General features: G+C 41.0%; 2 protein-coding genes across 8 annotated transcripts; one reads left to right on the top strand and one right to left on the bottom strand.

Annotated features, from left to right (window-relative positions):
• The first annotated feature begins 1,849 nt into the window (after positions 1-1,849).
• Positions 1,850-8,009, top strand: LOC100835746 (phosphatidylinositol/phosphatidylcholine transfer protein SFH13). 4 transcript variants are annotated; one of them, XM_014901459.2, is made up of 18 exons: positions 1,853-2,101; positions 2,786-2,930; positions 3,027-3,170; positions 3,292-3,353; positions 3,573-3,664; positions 3,753-4,077; positions 4,187-4,286; positions 4,564-4,830; positions 4,943-5,020; positions 5,092-5,193; positions 5,270-5,319; positions 5,418-5,517; positions 5,940-6,038; positions 6,171-6,284; positions 6,367-6,538; positions 6,756-7,147; positions 7,453-7,527; positions 7,633-8,009. In XM_014901459.2, exons 5-18 carry the CDS (start codon positions 3,658-3,660, stop codon positions 7,651-7,653), a joined length of 1,902 nt encoding a protein of 633 aa, XP_014756945.1. In that variant the 5' UTR covers positions 1,853-2,101; positions 2,786-2,930; positions 3,027-3,170; positions 3,292-3,353; positions 3,573-3,657; the 3' UTR covers positions 7,654-8,009. The 4 variants fall into 4 exon arrangements, with proteins under 4 accessions (XP_010234637.1, XP_014756945.1, XP_010234635.1 ...); XM_010236333.3 differs by lacking the exon at positions 2,786-2,930; XM_010236335.3 differs by lacking the exons at positions 2,786-2,930; positions 3,027-3,170; positions 3,292-3,353 and having other exon boundaries at positions 1,850-2,101; positions 6,373-6,538.
• A 2,428-nt stretch (positions 8,010-10,437) lies between these two features.
• On the bottom strand, positions 10,438-24,904 carry LOC100835243 (bifunctional aspartokinase/homoserine dehydrogenase 1, chloroplastic). 4 transcript variants are annotated; one of them, XM_024460623.1, is made up of 19 exons: positions 24,731-24,902; positions 24,384-24,478; positions 23,963-24,031; positions 22,884-23,258; positions 22,593-22,681; positions 21,415-21,718; positions 20,144-20,196; positions 19,655-19,860; positions 19,248-19,335; positions 19,059-19,172; positions 18,275-18,373; positions 17,986-18,180; positions 16,698-16,780; positions 13,609-13,834; positions 12,375-12,520; positions 12,087-12,222; positions 11,472-11,555; positions 11,314-11,406; positions 10,438-11,000 (listed from the first exon to the last, which is right to left on the bottom strand). In XM_024460623.1, the coding sequence occupies exons 1-19, from the start codon at positions 24,808-24,810 to the stop codon at positions 10,755-10,757; spliced, it is 2,781 nt and encodes a 926-aa protein (XP_024316391.1). In that variant the 5' UTR covers positions 24,811-24,902; the 3' UTR covers positions 10,438-10,754. The 4 variants fall into 4 exon arrangements, with proteins under 4 accessions (XP_024316391.1, XP_010234632.1, XP_010234633.1 ...); XM_010236330.3 differs by having other exon boundaries at positions 23,963-24,027; positions 24,413-24,478; positions 24,731-24,901; XM_010236331.3 differs by having other exon boundaries at positions 24,413-24,478; positions 24,731-24,900.
• Between the last annotated feature and the right edge of the window lie 1,933 nt (positions 24,905-26,837).

The raw sequence follows: 26,837 nt of genomic DNA, 5'->3' as shown, positions 1-26,837 counted from the left end.
CTACACATGGAAAAAACACCGTGAGAGATACTGCGGTCAAGCAGGCATCCAGTCGATGGCAGGTGGGCCATACTTCGTCGGCTGCTGCTCCGGCCGATCCCGACACGACCGCCTCAAAAGCCGGGCCTTTCCCACGGGAAACAAAGGCGACCACTGCTCAAACCTGCAGGTACGCACGCTGCCGGACGTTCAATCGTCTCCTATAAACGCAGGTTTGTGTTTTTTTATTAGAGGTGTTATTAAAAACGTAGGAACAGGAAAATCATATGATTAAATTGTCGTGGCATGTTGAATACCATTCGTTTCACAATACACCTCATACAGATTTGTGTATTTGGATCAAGAAAGTTCTTGTTTCTAGTGTCTGGCCATTTCTATTGATCAAAAATTAAATGGATGTGGTTAGTTATTGAGATGTGGGTGTCAAGAGAAAAATAAGATGTGTTGCGGAACAAATTAGAAAATATTATATGAGTTGTTTTGTGGAATGGAGAGAAAACTATAAGAACAGAAAATACATAGTTTGAAATGGGTGTTTGGATGTTACACACGAAAAATATGAGATGACATGGTATTTAATTGGAGCAAGAGAGGAGAGAGATAGAGAGAAGTTGCATTAAAACTGTCAAAGGAAAATGTCCATGAGGTTAGACACTTAGACCTCATGCTTAGATTGCTAAATATTTGGATGAAACTTTATATCGTATGAAATTCCTTGGGTAGCAATCCTATGATCCGAAGGACATCTATAAGAATTATTTCTTAGGACTGGAATCCTCTATTGTTCCTTCAAAATTCTTATGATCCAAATAGGACCTTATAAAGGACAAATACCTCTTTGGATCGAATGAATTTCAAAATATTTTTTATTCCCTCCGATCCATAATAAGTGTCTTTAGCAACGCAGTGGTATATCTAGGTCTCTAGAAACCAAACTTTTGGATCATGCTCAAAACCAAATCGCGGCGGGGGCTTGCCAGAAATGATTATGTGGCTTGGTGTCATGTTTGCCCGTGGCAAGTTGGAACGAGGTTCGGTGCTCGCATCGCGGCAAGAGCCATAGCGTAGAGTTGAGGGTCTCTAGCCGTGATAGCAACGCATTCATGTAAGTTTCGCGTGCAATTTAATTTCTTGCTAGAAATACATATTAGCATATATTTTTATGTAAACTTGATCAAACTTATTGAAATTTGACTTGGATAAAATTAGAACATCTTAAATTTAGAAAGGAAGGTGATATCACACAATTAACCAAACAACATTTTACCAGAGTCCTCACGAGTCACAGTAAGCGAGATTACGTCGTACATACCTACCAAGTTGCATTACGTCAGCCACCTCCTCCCTCTTCCGTCACCGCCACCTCTTCCCGGTAAGAGTAAAGAAAATCAACTTTTATAACTTGAAATTCCAAAACTTCGGGCGAAATCGATAATAAATGTGCAACTATCATGAAAATGCACACGCAGTAGAATAAAACAGTTGAGGAACAATTGCAGCTGAGCTCTGTACGTGTTGGCCCGCGTAGGGGTGTTACTGGAATTACAAAATTCGAAGGCATACCTTGAGGACTTGAGGGATGGAGGCAGCACACCAGCAAAGCAAACCAAGGTGGACCAGCATGGACTTTATTCCGAGGACCACAATGTAATCTCCCCTCAGCTAAAACAAACAGGTCACCATGATTATGGCCTGGCCTCCCTCAATCGGAAGACTAGCTAATGGTAAACATTTTACAGAAATACCCCTTCGTGGGCACGAAATTAGTTACTTAGCTTACCTAAGTTAGGTGTGTTAGTAAAAAGCAAACAACGCCAAAGAGCAGAAGCTTCTCCTTCCCGTCTCCACCCGCTAAGTATATTACTAGAGCATGGTTAGCAGCAACACCCCAAAGCTGAAGAATAGACAATTGGACAACCTGTCTGCTCCGCCTCCGCCTCCGCCTCCACCTTCCTCCAATCCAACAAGCTCCCCTCTTGCTGTGTGTTTCTCCTGGGTTTTGAGCTTAAGGATCCAGGCGGAGGCATCGCCGGTTTCTTAGATTGGCGCTGCGGTTCAAGAATTGGGATTGAGCGGCCGGCCCTTGGTTCAGCCCCTGGAGGTGATCTTTCTTGTTGCTGTTTATACTGTTCTTTGTCGATATGGTCTTCTCTCTTCTCTTTTGATGGAATTTTCCCTGCGGCCATGCTATGTTTCCAACTTTCCATCCTCCTTTCGGTACAAGAATCCCGAAATTTTGCGAGAATTTGGTTAGTTGCTTAATTTGGGGACCAGAACCCTCCTTCGGGAAAATTTCGCGGAAATTTTGTCACAAGCGTGAGAACCAACCAGTCAACCGCCAATGCTCTGTTTCCTGATTTTTAAGTCGTCCGTCCTTTCTGCTTGTTCTTTCCAACGGCGTCAAAATCGAGTCTTTGCTCGTCTTCCTACTTCGGGGATGTCCTCAGACGACACTTTCGGTGTTTTTTTTCCAATAGACCCCTAGGAATTGTTTTCGCCACACAAGTCTCGCCGGAGGTGAATTCTGATTTCTGTTGCCTTGGTCAATTGGTGCTCTAAGCTGTTCTGTAATCGCTTGTTTCCCTGGAGGATTTTTTGTTGAGGAAAGATACTGTTCTTGATTAGTTTCCGAATAGCTGTTTGTTTGGGTGCCTCTGCGAATTTTGCTACACTCTTCTCTGCTCAATTTCCCTTTGACTAAACGGTAGCCTTCTCCGGCATAGAATTAGTACACTAGAGCTAAATGCCTTCTAGTATATCTTACTGCATTTTTTTTAGTTTCCAGTTCTTTTGCAGTGATAAATGGCAGGTTGGTCACCTCAGCACAAATTCAGTCAATTCTGCCATGGCTTTATTGGTTTTAGAATGGGTCGATGAAATCTAGTCAAGGTCGTCTTTACGCGTATTATGCTCCACTAATCTATTACAAGGTTTAATGGCTTAATTTGCGCTGAGCAGTTTCAGTCCTTAAACTTTGGTCAAAAGCTGCTTGTTGACCACAACTCTTTCCTTCTGCAACTACGCAGGCCCGTACAGCAGCTCACACGGCTCAGTGCTTGTTTAAGCTTAATGTCTGCTTCTTCTTTCATCGAACTTAGGTTCTACTGAAAAAGAAAAAAGGATGATCTTGAACCTCTGTCACTCTGCATTTCCAACTAATTCATGTCATGGTAACCCAATAATACCTTGCCAGAACTAGCACTTTTTTACCTACTTTTCTGATACCCCGTACAGGAGTTGTCTGGGCTTTACCCGAGCACGCATTTTGATGATTCTTTTTCTCTTTTGTAGTACTCCTACGCGCTGTAACAGCTTGGCCTGGCCATAATGGAGTGTTTTGTTTCGCTTTAATGGTGAATTTCTTTTATTTTTCCTGTAATGGCTTGCCTTGGTAACTGGAAAACATTCCGTGGCCATCTTAAATGTTCTCCCCTCCCAGTCCTGCATCATCCTGTCTAAAGGCCAAACAAATCTTCTTGCAAAGAAACTGGAGGTGTCCGAGTGTGTAGTGTACACTGAACTCTGAACAGCACATTCTCATGATGCTTTGCTCAATCTGTACTCTATTCCAGGTGCATTTGTGTGGATGAAGGCGAGAATATAATCCCTCAACAAAAGCCACCGAACCTGCAAACGAAATCTTTTGATTCCCTGAAAATGTCAGGTACAAACCGGTTTCTGTATTTTATGTCTATAGATTTTTTTTCTTGTGTTGGTGATTTATTCTATCTACTAACTTGTTTTGTCGGCAGTGCGTCGTCGGTCAGAGAGCATGGAAGGGCTGTTCTTGTTAGAAGAGAGGAAGGATAGGAGGTCGGACGTGGAGAACTCTGAGGATGAGAGGAGAAGGCTGTCCATTGGCGGGTCACTCAAGAAGAAAGCGCTAAATGCATCAAGCAAGCTCACACATTCACTCAAGAAGCGGGGGAAGAGAAAGGTTGAGCATCGGGCTTCTTCCTTCACAATTGAAGATGTCAGAGATGAGGAAGAGGAACGTGCTGTCTTTACATTTCAGCAAGAGCTTCTGAGCAGGAACTTGCTGTCAGACAAGCATAATGACTATCACATGTTGCTCAGGTTGGTGATCGAACAGAACAAAACAGCAGATATAGAGCTATTGATGCTTGGAGAACTCTTTCTTGTTTTATTTGCACTAGGAGTCTAAAAATTTCCTGACATGCTATAGGTTTCTGAAGGCTAGGAAATTTGACACTGATAAAGCCATCCATATGTGGGCTGAGATGCTCCAATGGAGAAAAGAATTCGGTGCGGATACAATACTAGAGGTGAGGCTAATGGTGCTGGCCTAGTTGATATAATATTTATGTATGAAAATTTCATTCGGATTAAACTTTGCTGAAGGGCATCATGCATACATCAGGTTGCTTAGTCACATGCAGCAACTGTTAGCTGGTGTCTTAAACTAGATATTCTTAAGGGACAGAGTGATAAATGGTAGCCTGTTTTGGTTTTTGTATAGTAGAAGTATCTGTGAGCACAAATTACATTTATTTATTTTCAACAATACAACTGATGCTTGCCATTGACAACTGAATCTTGTAGGATTTCAATTTCGAAGAGCTAGATGAGGTTCTTTGCTATTATCCTCAAGGCTACCATGGAGTTGACAGGCAAGGAAGACCAGTATACATAGAGAGATTAGGGAAAGTTGACCCAAGTAAACTTATGAACATCACTACAGTTGATCGCTACATCAAGTATCATGTGCAAGAGTTTGAGAGAGCCTTCTCAGATAAGTTTCCAGCATGCTCTATCGCGGCGAAAAGGCACATTGATTCTACCACAACTATACTAGATGTTGACGGCGTGGTATGACGATTCCTTCCATGTTTAGAACAATAACTTCATCTTTTCAGTTTGCAACCAAAAGAAGTGCATATAAAGATTGGATGCTAACATTTCCCGTACTATTTTGCTGCAGGGTTTCAAGAACTTCAGCAAGACAGCAAGGGAGATGTTGACCAGAATGCAAAAGATCGACAGTGATTATTATCCCGAGGTATGCCTACATTTGTTACTTATCTTGCAAACTTGGTGCCAGTGTGATTAACAGTTTACTTGTATGGTCAGACACTGCATCAAATGTTTGTTGTAAATGCTGGCAATGGTTTCAAGCTACTATGGAATTCAGTGAAAGGTTTTCTTGACCCTAAAACTGCATCAAAGATACATGTAAGCATAAATAATCTCTAGAGCTCTTTTCCTTTTCTTTCCAAATAAAAGTATTTCAATGGAACCTCAATTGTAGGTTTTGGGAACAAAGTTCCAAAGCAAACTTCTTGAAGTAATAGATGCAAGGTACATTTTTCCACTTACAACCATTTAGTATAACTTACTGATCATAAATCTTTTCTCGTAGTACATTTGATCGAACGCTTTCTTTTTTCTATCTACAGCCAACTTCCTGAATTTTTGGGTGGAACATGCACTTGTGCTGGTGAGGGAGGATGTCTCAAGTCTAACAGAGGTCCATGGAACGATTCTAACATTATGAAGGTGAATCTTGTTGATTTGCTCCCTAGTGATATCTGTGATTCGTGGTGATATTGCTCTATGGTTTCCCAAAACTAGTTAGTAAAAGCTTTAGATTTCCAGTTGAACTTTTCAATATTAAAAACCTGACAATTCCATGCTGACATAAATCAAATCCTAGAAATAGCTTTGTGTTGGGCGTACTTTAAATCTAGATGAAAAATAGTCTACAACCGGACAAGCTTATTATATTTTTTTTTCTTTTTTAAGACAGATATTACTGTGTGCAATTTCATGGTATCCTCCCCAGCTGAACATGCCAATATATTTGGAACTAAACTCATCATATGGTTCAGCAAAGTTTTTTCAGTATCACGTCTTTCATACATGTTATTCAAAAGTATACAACAGCATTCTCAACTGCAGTACTTGGTGTTTGCTTTTAGCTTGCACATAACAAGGAAGCAAAATTTGTACGGCATACCAGACGGTTATCTGAGATCGAACAACGAAGGGGATCATTTGCTAGGCTACATCTTTTGAAGGCAAGCTCAACACTTCCAATCACTCTTTACTTTAACTTGATATGATTGAAGCCCTTCTTTTGTTTCATCAGCAATAATACATATTAGCACTAATAACAAATTTTGCATTTTATTCATCCGAATGAATAACAGGGTAGGAACAGTGATACTTCAACAGTTGAGTCAGGATCGGACGTTGATGATATGGGTTCTCCTATGATGAGAAGGACATTGGAGTGTAGTCGATTAGCTCCAGTTCGCGAAGAAGTGAGCTTTCTTCCTGAATCTTAATCCTTGTTTCATGCAAATGCTTGATGTGCATATACTTAATTTGCCAAGTTTTACACAGATGCAGATGAGAGCACGAGACTCTGCAGCTTATTACAGTTGCGATGATCACTTTGTCGTGGTGGACAAAACAGTCGATTATGGCAGAGGATCGATGCCGGATAAAAGCATTACCTCAGAAGTAAGAGCTCAAGCCCGGCCTTTAGGCATTGCCACATCACAAAACATGGCAGGTACGTTTACATGTGGTCTTCTGAGGTCACTTCATGTAATATAAAGAAATCTGCTTTTTTGTTATTTCCCCAGAAAATTTTGTACATTGTGACAACTCTTACTAAAGAACTTACCATCTCTTAGTATCGAAGTGAGCAGGTAGTGCAATGAACTAGGAGTACATTAGGACACTCGTTGCGTTGAGTAGTATGTTCACATTTTGTTTTATCTCTTTAGGTCCTTCAAGAAACGGACATGGTACAGTAGTACCCAAAGAGATTCAGGCCGAAGGGAAATTCTACAATTTTCTCAGATTACTGCTGGCTCTGATTGTTAGAGTTCTTGCCTTGTTCCACATAGTACACAGTCAATCAGCGACGACGAGGGTCAATAATCCACCACCACCACCTGAGCCTGAGCCTGAAACGATCTCTGGTGATCATCCAGCAGCGGAAGCATTCAGTCTGGACCATATCAGTCCTGTCATTGAGCGCCTTCAAAGGCTCGAGGGTAGGGTTGATGAGCTTGGCAGCAAGCCCCCGGAGATCCCGCTGGAGAAAGAACGCTCTCTCTTGGAATCATGGGATAGGATCAAATGTATTGAATCTGATCTCGAAAGGACAAAGAAGGTAAATTTCTATCAACATTGTTGTTTTCTTTACAAGCCTATCCCTGTTTCAGAGTTAAGGAAATATTACAAATAAGAAAATGTACTAAACGGAACCACATAAGTTTTATAGTACTTCCTTCCGATCCATAAAAAGTGTCGGACATTTTGTACTAAGTTAGTACAAATTTTGTATTAAGTGGGCGACATTTTTTATGGATTGGAGGGAGTATTAAACAATGTTCCATACCACAAAGGGTAAATAAATTTCCACTTAAATCTTGCTGCCAATCTCAACTACGAATTCCCCCTTCTGTCGCTAATCAGGTGCTGCAAGCTACGGTGATGAAGCAACTGGAAATTGCAGAGTCAATAGAGGAAGTTATCTTGTCAAAGCTGCATGTAAGATCATTCGTTTGACTGCTTCCCTTTATTTTTTGGCTTGGATTGGCTTGTCATTGCATTGCCGGTCTCACCATTTTACTGTGTCTTAATTTGTTTATGCAGAGACGAAGATTTTGTGCGTAATAAATAATGATAGCTCCTTAACAAACAACATGAGTCATCGAGGAAATAAGACTTGAGAGTTGTGACTGTTTAGCGGGACAAGGTTAAGCATAAGATGGAGTTGGCGTGTGCAGATCGTGCATTCACATGTTCAGATTGGCTCAAAGATTGGGTGTTGCATAGAATCAGTTCACATTTCATCATTTTCCTTGTAACCAAAGATGCTTGTCTATTCTTCAGGTTAACAAAGAGCATGTTAGGGTGAAATGGGTGAAGTCTGTGGTAGACTAAAATCGAGTTATCCAGAATTCCGTCCCAAATCATCACTCTTGACTTAGTGTTGTCCTTGAACTATAAATCTGACTCATTTTTATCCACTGCCCATGTGGCAGCGCACGAGAATGCGCTAACTCGTTCGGACCCAAATTGCCGTTTAAGTACCTCTAAAACCCTAAACCACTTCACCGTGGCCTTTATTCCATCCGTATCAACAACTTTGTACACCGTAGGAGTTTTTTTTCTTTCGAAAAGGAGGATAAACCCCGGTCACCCTAGGAGTTGGTGGTGGCTCTGTGAAGAAGGCGGCAGTTACATCTACTCCCTCCGACCGGTATTACTTGTCTCAAATTTGTTCAAATATGAATGTATCTATGTGTAAAAACCGTCTAGATACATGTGATATTACGACAAATAATTCCGATCGGAGGGAGTAGTAAACTTGGTCATCCTTTAATATAGACTTAGTTCACCAGGAACACAAAATCATGGACCATATTGATGTTTTTCCTATTGTGAAGATTGCGTTTACGTATTGTACTTTTCCAAAATTATATATTCCATACACCATATAGTCATGAACATGGTTCCATAATGTTACGATCGATACACAAATCACGGACAGATCCTTGGGTTGAAGAGTATCTGAAAGATCGTATGGTCGACTAGACGGGGGGTTGAATAGGCGACTAACAAATTTTACTTTTTTCTTTTATTTTTTTAAAGATACAAAGCACTTAATCCTAAGGCTCACTAGATTCTCTAAAGTGAATGCAACCCTAGTATGAAGTGCAGTAGCCGAAGCAACAACACAAACAATATGACTTGCAATAATGTAAAGGTGTAAAAATGATACCACACGGGAGACGAAAATTTGACCGGAGTTCCACCTTTTGGAATAGGTGTACATCTCTATTTGAAAGAGCGTTTTACCACAAAGGTAGAGACGCCACAAAGACTCACTCTATTCTCCTCTCACAACACCACAAAGGTGAGGTGAACTTCACTAATGGCTTCCTTGAAGGCGAAGACCGAATCCTTACAAACTTGACCGGGGAATAGCCACAAAAGTGAGTTCCTACGATTCAATAAACGAAAAGGCCGATAAGCTCCACTACGCTTCTTTTCCATCTTGAGGGCATCGAATCGTTTTGCGCCATTTGATTTCAAATCTGAAATACTTAGCTCACAATTAGTTCACAAAATATGTTGTAATCACCACCAAAACCACTCAGGAGAGAAATGTCCTTTCAATCTCCTCCTTTTGGTGGTTGATGACAACATAAGAATTTGCATAAAGATAGGTAATTAAACTAGATGCAAAGATTTTATAAAACAACAACTCAATTGCATAGAATTAGATATATAACAATTAGCTTTCTAAAAGATATGTAAATACATTCAATCAAGGATTCGAGCAATACCTCATATAGGCATAACACATATGAATGAACATACAGGGATTTATCCATAACAATGTAAAACAATGCTTCCAAGAAGCATATATATGATTAGATAAATCCCAACAGTTGATTTTACCTTTTGCAATCAGATCAGGTAATGGAGCATATGCTACAAGAGCACAAACAAAGTTTCTCGACACATGATGTGTATCAAATAAGCATTCAACAATATAGCAAGTCAAAGTGGAAATAGGCATAAAGTACACAACCATAAGACTAGCTATTACATCACATCACTCACAAATAGCTATCAAATCTTACACAAACCATAATAAAGTAGCTCACAACATAGTTTCACACATAAACTAAATAAGTTCATAAACACATAAAACCAATAGAACGAAAAGTCGCAAGCTCGTGACTTTTTCAAGCAAAAACCCATGCAAATCCCATCGTTCCTAATATTCTTCCTATCACTACACTCTCCTCTTTTCGCATCTAGACACCAAAAAGGGAGGAACGTCTCAAGAAAGAGAAGCAAACAAATCATTCGGAGAAGCAAACAGATGCTTCAACATCCTCATCATCATTAGCGGCGGGTAACTCATCCTCCACTGAAGAAGGAATGTGGCCATATCTCCTTCCCAATTTCCATGGGATGACTTTCATGCCACAAAGTGTTCATCCTCTGAAACCGAAGATACATCATCAGCTCCAAGAGTCTCCAAGATGACATTTTGCTTGCAAAGGATGCGATGATTGTTCTTGTACACCTTCTGCTGGGCGTTGGGCGTGTTCGTACTTCGATAGGCCCAATGGTGACCAGAGCCATTCTGACGGATACCGTTCAAGATCATCCGCGTCTGGCTTTCTCTCTGTAAAATAAGTAAAACCTAGGTGGATGTTTCGGCTGATTTGGATTGTCCGACGCTACAAGTCACATCTTTCCTGAACTTTAGACAACACCTCGTGCACGAGGACACCGAGCCAGCCGTACAATTTAACACCTCAAAAACTAAAAAAGAAGGAAGCATTTGGAGTACGATAACCACAGAATTTAATCCTGCACACAGACACAGTTCGCACAAAGCAAATAGGGCAACAAAAATGCATGACGAGCTGCGCGTAGGACGAAACTTGGTTACCACTCAGCAACCAACACGATTCTTTTATTAATTTGTTTAGACATAACTAGCTAATGTCAGCAGTAAAAAAACAACTAGGGACATTATCATTGCAACAAGACAAAAACGATACCAGATTATTTTCTGTTCAATAGGACTATCCAACTCCTGACCTCCTACTGAGTGCTTTAAGGAACAACAGAAACAGAAGACTTCAGATAACTTTTTTTCTTTCCTGTTATATAGACTCCACGAAGCATAACAAAAACCTTGCATAACTAGCCATTCCTCTACCATCAAAATACGGTTGTGTGTGAGCCTATGAAGGAGCGCCAAGGTAAGAGGCCAGCCGTAGTATGTCACTGAAGACACCTGCTGCAGTCACTTCTGCACCTGCCCCCGGGCCTCGCACAATCAGCGGTTGCTCCTTGTATCTCGACGTGGTGAAAGCTATGATGTTGTCGGAGCCAGACAGCTGCGCAAATGGGTGGTCCCTCTTGTACCTTCGCAGCTCGACCTGTCCCTTCTTGTTCGCCACATCGACGACTCCAACATACCGCAAAACCTTGTGGTACACAAAAATGATTTAAGTGACCCCACCCAATTTTGGAAATGTGCATGGAGAATACTTATATTTTCTAGAGTAAATGACAAAATCTTAATACTCGCTAAGAAAGTAATACTACTATGATATCTTCTGTGCGTACCAAAACTCTAATCTTCTGTGCGTACCAAACTCTAATCAGCAGCTGCTAGGATATCCAGAATGGTTTGTGGTGAGGTGATATGACCAACATATAACACATACTACCTAGCAGATCCTACTCCTGAGTCCTGACCTTCCAGGAAAAGAGTTCAAGGGAGAGAGATCTACTCACTTCTCCTGCAACTTCAGCTTCTTTCCGCTCACTGGCCCAGTTATGGTCAAAGGATGGCAGCTTTTGCATGTATTCATTACCTGATGAACACATCTGCAGAAAATATACCAGTTAAAAGTGTTAATAACAATACATGGTTGTCAAGGCTGTGATCTTACTCTCAGTTCCTCCGGCACAAGACTCCTCACAGGAATATCAGAAAGTTCAAGCCTCAAACCAGATTCCCTTGCAAGGATTATGACCTGTTCCAAAAGTATGCCTAATTGCCATAAATAAGAGATAATTGAAATACACATGTACCCTCAGGACTTAATTACTAATTGATTTTCTTATATATATTTTTTAATAATAAAAAATGGAAAGGACATAGGAAAAAAGGGTACACTTGAGAATGATTGTATGCAGAATAGGTTCTAGATTTATGCATAATAAATCTATTAATGAACAAAAGAAAAACAAGCTTAAGTAGCAGCTTGACTAGAAAAACTTGAAGCGCATCATATGACACGGAAGTTTCTCATTGCAGATTTAGGACTAGAGGGAGAAATGTGGAGCCTACAGGAAGTGTTCAGTCTTGAGTGGAGCCTATACAAATACATTTTCCAAATAAAAAATATAGGTGCTTCACACTTCCCTTCCTATTCAAAGTGTTTAACTTTAGTATATGCACCTTAAGAGTAAGGAGACAAATTTGGCTTGCAAACCCCGGTACAATACCCAACAGTACGAAGTAATGTTCGTTTAGACACATTTAAGAAAGAAATGAGCAAAACCTTTCTGGCAACATCAGTCCCAGATAGATCATCTCTTGGATCAGGCTCAGTATATCCAGCCTCCTTTGCCTCAGCAACAACATCACTAAAGGTCCTTGTTCCTTCAAAATTGTTAAAAATATAACTCAACGTCCCACTGCAATTGAACCGTAGATAGAACATGTTATCGGCTATCATCACACTGATTTTCTTGAACGAACACAAGTACTATCATTGAAGTGGAACTATTCAGTTATAACTAATAAAAAGGTTTATATGTTTCATCGTTAATCTTAAGCCAATGCAGACCTGAAAATCCCCTCAATGCGTAAAATCTTGTCACCCGTCTCCAGGAGACCTCGCAGAGTGCTAATGATCGGGAGGCCAGCACCAACGGTTGCTTCATAGAAGTAATGTGTATATGATGCACGCTGTAGGGTCCTAAGTTTCAGATACTGTATGTCAGGGAAAACACATTAGTCAGTCAATAGATGCATCAACGGCAGAGTGCAGCGAGCACATAACTGTAGCTATCATATGTATGAATTCAAATCGAATTGAAGTTACAGAAAACTCCTTATACCCACTGAAAACTTCCTCAATCACTATTCGCCAATTAATAACTTGTTGTACACCTATGTCAACCCTTTAGAAACTAGTGTCCTCCATGCCAGCATCATAAGCCCCCATTAGTCCGAGATGTTTAGTCCAGGTTTCAAGTTGGATATTGTCCATAATGTCTCCCCTATCATAAAGTATCACTATGGTCTGTTTTAACTAAAACGGTTAAATTGCAGATTCAAAACTAGAATAAAATTTATAAATAATTTCATTTAATTAATTTTGGAGATCATAATAACTTAGGAATATATAAAACAGAGAACTGGATAAATGGTTAACTCCTCTGAACAACGTAAAATTACTTTATAATATACAAAATAGTACTCCCTCCGTCCAACAAAAGATGTCTCAAGTTTGTCAAAATTTAAATGTATTTAGACATGACTTAGTGTATAGATGCATTCAAATTTAGTCAAGGTTGAGACATCCTTTGTTGGACGGAGGGAGTAAATAGTGATAAAATAAAAATCTGAAACAAAGTAAAATTCATAAGAAGATGAAATTCACAATTATAATTTCTTACTGAAGTTAAATTTTGAATAGATACAAGTTCATTACCATCATTAGCTTTGTTAAAGTTTAGCTGGAATTTTTAAAACACAAATGGATTTTGTCTTTGAAGATTCATGATGCATATAAGTAATTTTCTCACATGTTTAACGGCTGGACGCTACCAACTATACAGAGCTAACAGCAATGGCAGCTATGCAGAACGATGGCATCGGAAGAATGGTAAGTGTTCCGATGGACCAGGGGCCCAAGAGTTAATCCATGGCATCTAAGGAATTTACTCTTCAGGTTACAAGATGTGTTTCTAACTAGTTCAAGACAGTTTATGCTCTATAACTCAGTTTGTAAATACTAAATAGCCAATTATTAGCACTCATTTGGAAAAATAAAACCTAGGCAGGCAAATAGTTACCCTGTCAAGTGGCCCTGAATTTGCTTTCTTATTTGGAGTGATGACATGGATTCCCTTCTTTAACCAATCATAATAATGGGATGCAACACTTGTGTCTGCTGTGCAATCCACCAAAACTCTGTTAGGGAAGAAGTGATTTTCAGATAAATGGTAAGCAAACTTGTCGAGGTTGGCTGGTTCTGCCTCAGTTTCCAGCAGCTCTTTCCACTGGGTCAAATCAACTCCTCTACAGAAACAACAAACTGTAAGAAACATTAAGGGAACCGATCATATAGTTGCATAATTGAAGAAACAGCGTTGATTAAGCAATCAATTTCTAGTAAGATGAACAAAAAAGTCAGGATTATCTGCCTTGTTTGTACCTTACCGATACTCCTTAGAAATACACTTGTTATATAGAAAGTCAGAAACTCTTCATTGAACAATCTTTTTTTGACCAAAAATTCAGTGAACAATCTTGTTGACTTCCCATCAACATTATCTTGCCCTGTAAGGCATTATCAGGGGCAACTGTTTTAAAAGGTAACTAAGCATAGCTGTTTTTCATATTGATCCGCCCTGCCTAGACCAAGGTATGCATGTGTTTGTTTGTTCTATTAATATCATGGCAGTGAAGGAGCTAGCAAAGGGTGGCACTGGGCACTTTTATGAGTGGAAAAACATCCAGTCATAGGCTGATGTCTTACAAACATACTGAGGCGGGTCTGACAGGATTTGTATGCCGATCAAATTGTCCCAGATATAGTGTTGGAACTTGGCAGGCTTCGCTGAACAAAGGGGGTGAGGTCTAACCAGCTACTGACTGTTTGCACACTGGTCAGGTAATTCCACAAGCAAAGTTTTTCCAGGAGATAGAAGGAGGCCAGACTGACAGCTCACTTGTGCCAGTTTGACGAGGTGTATCCAGATGGGAAGATCGTGCTGGAGACGAAAATAGAGCTCAGCCTGTCTCATTTAGTAAAAAAAAATCTACATGCAAGGCCTATGAGGCTATGACTGGCATTTACCTGCAATATGTTCTTTTTGCATAAGTTCTAAATACCTTTAAACCCTGAGAGCTGATCAGCTAGGGCTTTTTCTTGTTTCTCAGAAGATAGTCCATCCTTGCATGTGAGTTGAGGAGCTCGTGCTCTTAAAGGTAGTGCAAACAAACCAACTCAGCTCAGCTCAACTCGGTTTGGCTTGTTAACATGCTAAACTCCCAACTCGGCTCTACTAGTTATGAGCTCAACCCAAAGGTATGTACAGCTTAAACAGAGGGTATAAATACAAGGATTCTTGAAGCACTTATCAAGCATATGTACAGTTTTATATCCATGGAATACATTGATGCTTAGGATTTATCCTCTGCTGTGTTGCATTGTTGTAGGCCTTTGGCTGGGGTGTGTGTAGTGGAGTTGTGCTGGCTGCTGAGTTAGGCAGTTTACGAGCTTAAGGAGTATAATCGTTAAGTCAACTCATTAACGTCGTCAATTAAAAGAGTTCAAGTGCCTTAACTGGCCAACTCATCATGGTACGAGTTCAAGCCGAGTTTTTGATTCCTCATTAAGCTTGTGAGTTATGATTTTTTTTCACACTTACTTAAAGACATGTGGAATCCTTGAGGTTCTTACCTGTGATTCTTTCCTCTAGATTGGTTTACAGGATATCTTAGCTTTGGCTTGTACTTCCTCTGTTTTTTTCTAAGGCGTATAAGTTTTTAGAAATAAGTATTTTAAACTTATCGAGAAGTTCAAAAAACACCCTGAACTCTGAAACAGGGCACAATACCCCCCTTAACTTCCAAAACCATTCATACCGGCCCCCCTGTTTGTTTCGTGGATGGAGTAAGTGGATTGGACCACCTGGGCGTGTTGACTCCACGCTGCCATGCCGGCATGTGGAGTGTGTTTTACTCACTGCCCCACACACGCCTCAACCATTTCTCTTTCCCCAATTTCTTTCCCGCCGGAACCCTAGCCGTGATTCCATGTTCTGCTCCGCCGCCCAGCCACTGCAGCACCTCGGTAGCAACGCTGACTCGTCATCTCCCACCTCCGCATCAACACCGTCGATGCCAAGCCGCAGCGGTTTCACCGGTGGGAAATGAATCGATAATGTCTTGGCCCTGTGAGGACGACAAGTCGACCTGCTTTGCCGTGAGCTTCTGTTTCTTCCTCTTTGCCCTGCTCTTCATTGTTTTTTCCATCTCTTCTCTTTGCCCTGTTCTGTTATGTTTCTGATGACCGTGACAGGGAGTTGAATGATTTCCGATGACCTGCTTCGCGGTGAGCATTGCAGTGGCCTGCGGGCTAACCTAGCTGGGAGCAGAGGGCGCAATTCAGCTCTGCATTCAATTCCCTGCCACCACCAGAGTTGAATAACCGCTGCTGACATGCCCAATCGAGGCTGCGAGGCCAAATGGTGCTGCGCCGCCACCTGCAGCTGTACAGTTCTAGAGGGATTGGACAAAGAGGGGGGAAGCGAAATGGGTGACAGTGTGGCAGCCAGCTGGAGTCAAAGCGCTCACGTGGCGGTCCAATCCACTGATTCCATCCGCGAAACAGCCAAGGAGGTCAGGATGAATGATTTTGATAGTTAAGGGGGGTATTTTACCTGGTTTTAGAGTTCAGGGTGTTTTTTGACCCTCTCGGTAAATTCAGGGGCGTAAAATGGACTTATTTCAAGTTGTTATCTTACTTCTATTGTAAGGCACGGAAGAAAATTGGCAAATGCTTCTTTTATTAATTCCGTAACTATCATCGAGGGCCATTCAATTGAACTGATGACATGCATACGGTAGTTACAACATGCAGGACAAAACGGAGGAGTATTTTCTACTGGAGTGCTCAAGGAGTTGCTGCTGTGATTCTTGTGGCTGCTAATGTAATTTGTTTGGCTGATTGGGACAACTTGAGCATCAACTAGGGCTTCTACTAGCTGGTGTGTGTCAAATAACCATACAAGACACCCATTTTGGTAGACTGCAGTATGGAGGTCTGAATATTTACTGAGTTAAAAGGTTTGTTTAGGTAAGATACTAGGGTGTTTTACAACAGAGCCCCAGATAATCAGACAAAAAAGTTAAATGGAAATTCATTTTAACTTACGTGTCACTCAAAAACATTGTCCTTGAACCGGTAATCCCCATGACGCGCAAATCGATGTTCATATTTTCCTTGAGAACAGCAGCCTTCAAAACAATTCAGTAAAAGTGTTAACAAAAATATGAAGCCGCAATCACGGAGGAAATATCACATCACATACAGCTTTTCGTTAAAGCATAAACTAAGCAATCCAGTTGAGTGAGAATTTTTTAAGTGCTCCTTTCCGTATCTAGCATAGGCTGAGCCTGGCATTGACGTGGATTAGGATAATCCTGTTTGTCCAAAAACAGTTTTTGCCTATTGTGCCATTTAACTGATCAACTTTTCCTGCTTCCATGGTTATTTTCCTACGGCAGATTATAAAACAAGTTCAGCACAGCCCCAATATGATAGCGGGCAAGATGGTTATTGCTCCTCAATTAATATGGAGCATGCATGATGCAACAAGTTCAGGTTATGGATTCGTACTCAAAAAAAATAAATCCTACATCACGTCCGGTACCCATTTTTTACCACGCGGTTCAATTTGTCAAGATTACATGGACAGGCCTGTTCGCATCCAGTTTCTGCTCCGAATGACCAGTTCACAACCGAAAATGCTGTGCATACAAATATATTCTCGAACACGCACCAAAGTGTGCGTCATTTCGTAACAGAAGGAGAACGTTCAAGTGACACCAGTCTTATAGCTCAAAACCAATAAGGAAGAAGAAACAGCAGAGGCGAAAGACAAGGAAAATCCTAAAACTGTACAGCTTATCTGCTGCCGCTATTGGAGCCAGTTGGGAGGTCAGGCATGCTGTAGCAGTCTCCTTAGGGCCTTGGCACCAATGATCATCCATGAGAAAGTATCCGGTGGAAACCACATTATGTTGAAAACTCCGTGGAAATAACAAATAAAAGTTTTTAAAAAAATCTCGCAAAAATATACTAGTATGTTAGGAAGGTGATGTTCTAAAAACATGCAAAGCTGCAACTTCGAATTCATATTCATTTCGGAGGCACGTAAAAACAAATTTAGTCATGAATAGTAACATTTACCATTTGTACTATTCATTGCTGAATTTGGTTGTTTCGTACCTCCCAAATGAACGAGTTTGAACTTGAAATTTTACATGTTCATAGAACTCAATCCCTCCAACATACTGTATTGTTTTGAGAATTTTTCGAAAACTCTAAATGTGTTGCGATGTTTTCACTGGTTTCCACTGGACATTTTCTCTCCACAGCTTTGCTTGCACTATTCTTCTTTCAACATGACAACGAAAGGCTATATATGACTCTTACATACCTGATCCTTCAGTTGGTTAAGCAGTGTCCGGCCAATCAACCCAGGTCCAATAATTCCAACAGCCAATGTGGTTTTGGAGAGGAAGAACCTCGAGTGAGCAGCTCTCAGAGCCCTTACACAGTCTTCTTGCTTCAATACAACAGTAATGTTGTACTCACTGCAACCTTGAGCTATCGCCCTTACATTAATATTTGCCTGGATCAATAATTCAAGGTTAAATTACACCTGGTCTCATGGAAGAGAGAAACCTCATGCACGATGATGTATGAAACTAAGAATGTTGAGTTACCTTTGCCAGTGCATCAAAAAGGGTTGCACTGACTCCAGGTGTACTTGCCATCCTCAGGCCAACAGCAGCGAGAATGCTACAATTATGAATGACTTCAACCTGAAAAGAAATAATACCAAAGCATATCAATAAAGTTGTATAGAAAGTATGGAATCAAGACCGAATTTTCACCATGGAGACATTATCAAGTCACACTAAACTATGTCTACTCACTTAAGTAAACAGAACTACATATTACTTCAAGTGAGTAATTGCATGAAGTTGTAATGTAGACAATCATTTTAGTCAAGGTCACACTGAGTATTTTGTGCGGCTGACATTGATACAGTAAGCAGTGTGTGTATTTCTCTAATAAAGTAAGCCAACAAACTGCAACAGTTATTTACATGCGACCCAGGCTTGCTATCAATATGGCTTTCACATGTTGTATGATCCATGATTTAACATATTAAACATTTGAAATACCAACAAGTGATTTAGACCAGTGCAGCTTATCAATATTGATTGAAGTGTTGAATTTTCTAAGGGTAAATATTCTTCAAAGATCCAAGAAAATTAGACGACTATCAAGACGATGATAATTTGATGATTATTACACAATGCTTAGTGCTTACCTAGGAAATGCAAGCTAGTATAGCAAAGAAAAATATGTGAACAAGTATGTCAGCCTAAGTCTTAGGCTTGCTTCCTACACTATTCTCATTTCTATCAAAGCATCGAGGCGCTGCATTTTCTGAACAGAAAAAATAACAAATATGAAGAGTACAAAACTTCATGAATATACCTTGGATAGCCTGCCCGCGGATAATGCTTCACGGAACCTAACATGCAAGGCTGCAGAGACTGCTGAAACTTCCTTCTCTGGAACAGCGAAACATACAGAGTGTTCACTGCTAGCCTGCACATACTTTGCAGTTAGGAAGAAGCTTCATCAAGTATATGCAGATACAAAAGATAAGAAATCACTATCTACCTGTGATATCATGATAACATTAGCTCCAACATCCTTCACGGCACCAAATATGGCATTTGCCGTACCAGGAACACCAGCCATTCCAGTTCTACAAGAAAGATTAGTGCATGGTCAAGGAAATAGAAGTTGCTAGTCCAAATAACAAGCGTCAGAGCATCTGGCATGTGCTTAGTTATTCTTCATTTATCCTATGTCAAACCTTGCAACGTGTTTAAACCAGTGTTAAATCAAATTCGTGTTGAGCTAGGATTAGAAGGTTCAATTAACTTCGACAGGAGAAGGCACAAAAAACTGTTCTATGGAACTTAGTAAATAACATCACTCTGCCATGTATGATGGCATTCAAATAATATATATGGTCCACATATTGGCGGATAAGAAGATGTGCTGACCTACTCAAGACTCACCCTTCAACATTAACAAGAGCTAATTTATCTATAGTTGCAAATGCTTTGACACAAGCCTCCAAATCTCCATCTTCATTCGTGGGCTGCTGGCAGATCATGGTTCCAGGGGCAGAAATGTTGAAGATGTTCCTTATAACAATGGGAATATTGTATTTCATCACGGGTATGATGGTACGTGGATGCAGAACATTTGCCCCAAAATATGACTGCAAACACGGTCACATGCAAAAAGGAAAAAAAAATTAGGTCATGCACAAGATACTGAAGCAAGAAAGGATACAAAAGTTTATAGTACAGAATAGTGTACGACACAAATGGCTCTAACTAATGCTAGCAAGAGTACACAGTAAGCTCATGAAGTGTTGTTAATTGAGGAAACACAGCTTGCACCAGACAACTGCTGTGATGGACAGAGTGTCACTTGCATGGTGAACCACATTGTGCGGCCATAATATCAAAGGGGATATGCGCAGATAGTAGAGAAATTACCATTTCCCAGGCCTCCTGATATGACAATGTGCTTAAGATCACAGCCTCGCTAACTGCATTAGTAAGATGCTGATATTAGGTATATAGTTATATACTCAAAGGAAACCTGTTATAAAAAGATTATGAGAGTAAGCTTTCTCAACTTGTGGTGTGTGCACTCTGCATAGAAGACGAGTCCATAGATTTACTTTTAAGCTTGTAAAAACATAAATTCAACACAATTCCTACTAAGTTTGTCTTGTCGCGTGTTACATGTCAATCAGTTTCTGAACGAACTTTTCTACCTATCACAATAGCTAGAATACTCTAATTGATAGTACAGCAAACCCTAGGCCCGCTCTCCTGCCTCGCCAACCATCGCCGCTGTCGCCAGCAGCATCCGGCCACCGGTGGAGGTGGTGGCAGGGCTTCCTCTCCTTCCTGTTGCTGTTATGTTCACGTCCGGGTCAATGGCCGGTCAAGGAGTGTCTTGGCGGCACACTGGATCCTTAGACATTCCAGGAAAAGGGCAGTTGGCAGTTTAGCCCATACATGACAAGAGATGATGGAAAATATTGAGAGGGACCACTATTCATATAGTTCCCCATGGCCCAAAAGCCCGTCCAGTAGCCCATATACTCCTCCTGTCCTGTGGCCTAATTCCACTGCCCATCCCATCTCCCTCACCACTGCCACCACACACCTAATACTCTCCTTCCTCACGCCAGCAGCACAGAACCATCACAAAACCTCCCTTCCCTTCTCCCTCACCACAAGAGCCAGAACTACTCCCATCCTCATCAGAGCAGAAGAGTAGATCGGTAAGCGAAGGACGGGAGCAAGCACATGACAGGATGCTCGCCCAAGAGCAGGGAGGCGACATGATCACCATTTCTGAGCACCACAAGCAGCCACAACAACGATGCAGCAATAACCAGGCGATGGCATACAATTCATTGCATCTGACATACTCTAGATGTCTAAGGAAAGGGCGAAGCCGTACCATCCTATGGCTTTTCATGCTGAAGCAAGCACTCAGCGACACTTAGGCGATGCCTTAAAAACCAAGCTGAATATGCAGACTTATAGTGACTGAGTCTATTTCGTCTACATTGGACGGGTATTGACACATATGGTCAATCCTTGATGGCGTGATGGGTGTTCACACATAGATAATGAAATTGAAAATCGCATGCATACATATTATCCATGTTGTTCTATGCATAGCACGTAAAAAGCTGGTAAGTACTGTTCACATTAAATGTGAAGGAAATAAGCTGAGATAGGATCACCTTTTCTGGGATCTGCACTGAATACCCCATCAACATCAGTCCATATGGTGACTTGACGAGCCTTAACAAGGGACCCGATTATGGCTGCAGAGAAATCACTTCCATCTCTTTTCAAGGTTGTAGGGATGTTTTCATGTGTGCTCGCAATAAATCCAGTTGCAATTATTGTCTCAGCTGGTTTTCGAGCAAACCATTTGTCAAGTCGTTTCTCAGATTCCAAATAGTCAGGATCTACCTGGTTGGAACCTGTAGGATTTACAACTAAAACTTCTCTAGTATCCATCCAACTGCAAGGCGTACCAGACTGTATTTTGAGGGCAGAAGTCGATGTTATGAAGGTCATGTCAGGTAAGATTTGAAGATTCAACAGAAAAGAACAAAGGTAAAATCTTACAAGTACGTCTAATATACTGTAGAAGTAAAACATTATTTTATATATAAAGACTAGGCACTACTATGTTGATGGAATATGTATATTTGGGGTAAGGGGAACAATAGTTGTGGAGTAATTGTTCAGTATGCTTTGTTACTTTGCTAGAATCCAGTGTTCCATAAATAAGCTTAGTAACAGTTGATTTGAATGAACTAAGCAAAACTTGAATGAACTAAGCGAACTAGAAACAGTTATTAAACACATTAAAGAAGAAAACTTTCAGATAATACTTCATATTTGTTAGGGTCTTTGTGAGCTGTTCCTTCTGAAGATAAAAGATGTGCCCTCATAGAGAGGGTGCCTAAAACTGAATGCAAATATCATGATATCTACTCCCTCCGTCCCTAAATTCTTGTCGTGGTTTTAGTTCAAATTTGAACTAAAATCATGACAAGAATTTAGGAACGGAGGGAGTATTATTCTAGCTTTAAAACAGGACATTATATTAGTCTATTCATGCAAAACGGCACCTATACAACATATAATCTATATTTTTCATGATACATTATACTCGGAAAGTTTATGAGTATTATGCCAAAAGGAAATGTGCGCATAGGACTAAATTCAGCTGTGCCTTTGCTAATCATAAGCAGAAATGAAGGGCCAATTAGCAATAGTTACAAGGAGATCTACTGGTTTTAGGAGGTCATATACGCATTACAGCCTACTATTTTGTTTCTCACAAAAAATAAGTTTTTTGTGCGAAAGATATGTTGCTCATTTTTTTTCAACATGCTGCATTTACCTGCTTTATTGCAAATGACAACATTTGAGCTGACCATAATTCTCCATGCCCAACCACAAAATCAGAGAAAGATTCCGTTACATGCCCAGCTGCAATAAAGAAATGCAACATATCTCAGCTAAGAAGATATTTCTATCATCAAGCTTCACCCTTAACAGCACGCAAAGTAAACAGAACAGCTATTCTGCATTTAGCATAACAATATCAGCAAAAAGGTGGAAACACCTTTTATTGAAAAGCAGCACATACTTACATAAGTAAGAACTTGAAGGGCATATATCAGTAGCTAACCTATATATATGGCACGAAGCATCGCTTTTAGGTTACTGATGTCCGCATGCATTTGAGACAAAAATCTTGCAAGGTCTTCTCCTTCAAGCAGGTCCTTTGCTGCTACCATATGCTTCTCAAAAACTTCATCTAGTGCAACGATGTAAGAATCATCCCTCGCTTGAGCCTTATTGACAAGGTTGTACATCATGTCAGTGACTTTAGACATTGCGGATACAACTACAAGCTTCCTCTCAGAAGGATCGCGAAGGACTATGTCAGCAACATTCTGAATTCTCTGGGGTGTCCCCATGCAGGTTCCGCCAAATTTGTGCACAGACCACATGTCACCTTTTGGAAGATAAGTGCTGGCTTCAACTTGTTCAACTGAAACGGCTGGGAACAAATACATATCTTAGATGCATATGCAATTCAGATTAAATGAATATGCTAAATGAATGGCTATGGACTAGTAAGATTCATAACTGTTAACTGGTATACAAAACTGAAACATGAGGAGTAATAAAAATCAATGTATTTGATAGTGTATATAAGAAGAAGAAGAAAAAACTTGCAAGAGTACTTTATAATACAGAACACTTCCAATCCAATAGCGACTAGAAAATGTGGGCTGAAAGCATGATGCAAAATGATAAACCACAATATATAAGAGAATAAAGAGGAATACTGAATGCACTGGAGCATGGAAAAAGAAACAATTCAAAAATAAAAATAAAGTTAACTGATAAACCAGAAGCTACAATAATTGTTCAGCGAATGGCATTTCTAACTGCCACTCCCTCCGTTCCTAATTAATTGGCGTTGGCTTTTTTGCAAAGGAATCCTCGTAAATTTCCGAAATAAAACTGCAGTCCATGTTCTATCGGAACTTTTGCGGAAAAAACCTGTTGTTTCTCGAAATCAACGCGCAGTCCACATTTAATTGAAGATGTGGACTGCAGGTTTATTTCGGAAATTTACAGGGGTTTCTTTGCAAAACAGCCGGCGCCAATTAATTAGGAACGGAGGGAGTAACATTTACAATTCTTAGGGGTGGGGAAGTCAGAACAATGGACAAGTAAAACAAGAGATGATACTACCAGCAGTTGGTGTGAGCAAATTCTTTGGAACATCTCCACGTAGCTGTCCTGGAAGATTGCTGATCCTGACTAAAGCAACAACGGATATAAGGAATAAATTTACTATAAAATATGTAGAGCAAAATAATATGTTGATGACAGTGTTGATAGTATGGGCAAAGACAAACATCTCAGATAATATTATCGATATGTTTGTTAGTGAAGAACTCTTCAGCATTTTCTAATGGATCAAACATCAAGCACCAAACTTACATTTCAGTATAATTCACCACATAGAGCAGTGGTAGAATCAGAAACTAAACAAAATAGCCAATTAATCGTTAAACGGTCCTGGTTGTGTTACAGTCTAAATAAATATAAATCGCTCCGGTCAAAAAAAAAATCGCAACAGTTTCGGCCAAGTGGGATTCCGTTCGCGTACAGAAATCGTCCACCACGCAGGACACCAACCTTAGAGAGCTCCGAAACGAACGTCCCTGGCTTCTCTCGCGTCGCCAACACTGGGAAATCGCTTCCCTGCATAATCACCAACAAGCATGGCATCAATACAGGGGAGGAATGCATAAGAATGATAAAATCGAACCACTCAAGGGGGCAGAAATGATAAGTTGAAGCTGGCGCGTTCAAAATAGATGAACCAAGCAACTTCAACACAGAAGAGATGAAATTGGGATTCACGTGGCCCGAGATTTGCCAGGAAACTGGCAAGACGCCCGGTGGAGATGCCAGGGCGAGGGGAGAGATGCAAGAGAGTGGTAGAGGACCGACCTGGTGGGGTGAACGCGGTGGCGGCGGCGGGCGGCGAAGGCGGCGCCCGGGTGGGGGCTCGCGGCAGCAAGGCTCGTCATGGCAGCCACGGAGAACGGTGGCGCAGCGGCGTGGGGGCAGGGAGTTGGAATTGAGCAGTCAGGCCAGCTCAAAACCCTGGTTAACCCTACCCGCTTCAAGCTTTGACCCTTCTTATCGCACCCCTTCTTTGCATCGTTGTGCTCATTAACTGACTCGTGATTAGGACGGAGGGAGTACAAACTGTTGTGCAACTCCTGCCGGCCGGCCGGTCCGAGGTTGCACATCAAGAACGTAGTCGAACACACACAATCACGAAGTACAGTAAAGTAGATGAACACCAGAAAGTGAAGAGGAACATGAGATTTTTATTAATTCTGATCTCAACAGTACGTACAAGGGGTAACCTCCTCTCCTTTATATAGGCCCAATAGGTAGGGGATAAGAGTCCACAACTAACATTAAGTGGAGGAACGAGTCTACGGGAGATGTAGGGGGCGCACGTATCGGTGCCCTCCCCTCCATCGACCGGTTCCTCAACACTCCCCCTTGGGCACTTATCCGTATGCCATATGCTTCAAAAACTCCGAAAAAACCAGTGGGAAAAACACATGGAGAAAGAGCGCATAGGATACGTTGCTATGTTGCACAGTTTGCCTTGTTAAAAACCTCATGCGAGAAACACAAGAAAACCCGCTGAGAGAAAAAGAGTACAACCGACTCAACCTCCAAGGTGAGTACTTGATGGCCATGATCAAGATTTAATGATGAGTATGTGAAGTATCTCGCCCTGAATCTTGCATCTCCCCCTGAATCTTGCATCTCCCCCTGAATCTTGCATCTCCCTAAGTCTCGACATACCGATTCCACGCACACACCTTTCAAAAGTGGATGCCGGTAGTGACCTGGTGAACAAATCAGCAAGATTTTCACACGACTTAGTATGCAAGATCTTTACCTCGTTCATCTTTTGCAACTCATGTGCATAGAAAAACTTAGGATTTATATGCTTGGTGAGATTACTCTTCACATAACCCATTTGTACTTGTGCAACACAAGCTGCATTATCTTCATAGATAATGGTGGGGCTTTGGACGGTGTTCAGCCCACAGGTCTGCTGAATGTGGCGAACAATCCGTCGAAGCCATACACGCTCATGTGATGCTTCATATAGTGCTATGATTTTCGAATGGTTCATCGGAGTCGATACAAGACTTTATTTTGACGATTTCCATGAAACAACAGTTCCGTCACATAGAAAAACATATCCAGTCTGAAACTTGGATGTATGCGGGTCCGACAAATACCCAGCATCGGCATAGCCTATCAAAGATAGGTCTTGATTCCTTCTATAAAATAGGCCAAGATCTTTGGTCCCTTGCAGGTAACGAAAGACATCCTTAACACCTTTCCAATGCCTTTTGGTAGGTTCAGAGCTGTACCTAGCCAGCAAATTGACGGCGAACGCAATGTCCGGCCGTGTACAATTCGTGAGGTACATGAGTGCTCCAATAGCGCTCATGTAAGGAAATTCTGAACCCAGAACTTTCCCCCCCCTCTTCTTTCGGTCTGAAAGGGTCCTTGTCTTGCTGTAATGATCGCCCAATCATGGGAGTCTTTGAAGGATATGTCTTGTCAAATCCAAATCTTTTCAACACCTTCTGAGTGTAGGTAGACTGGTGCACTAGAATCCCATCATGGGAATGTTACAGTTGCAAACCTAGACAGAACTTGATTTTACCCAAGTCCTTCATCTCAAATTCCGACTTCAAGTATGAACTTGCTTCCTCAATATCCTCAGGTGTACCGATGATATTCAAATCATCTACGTATACCGAGATTATACAAAATCCATCTTGGGATCGCCGTATAAATACACATGGGCAATCTTCATTGCTCGTGTAGCCCTTTTCATGTAGAAAATCGATCAGGTGATTATACCACATTCTACCCGACTGTTTAAGTCCGTACAGTGACTTCCTGAGTTGAACACTGTATAGACCTCTGTTTGCTCTGTCTTGGTTCGGAACCGGGAGACCATCAGGTATCCTCATATAAATGTCCGAATCCAAGTTACCATACAGGCAAG

This window comes from Brachypodium distachyon, chromosome 3 (genome assembly GCF_000005505.3).
Source record: "Brachypodium distachyon strain Bd21 chromosome 3, Brachypodium_distachyon_v3.0, whole genome shotgun sequence".
Classification (NCBI taxonomy): domain Eukaryota; kingdom Viridiplantae; phylum Streptophyta; class Magnoliopsida; order Poales; family Poaceae; genus Brachypodium; species Brachypodium distachyon.
This window is presented reverse-complemented; position numbering and strand designations above follow the sequence as displayed.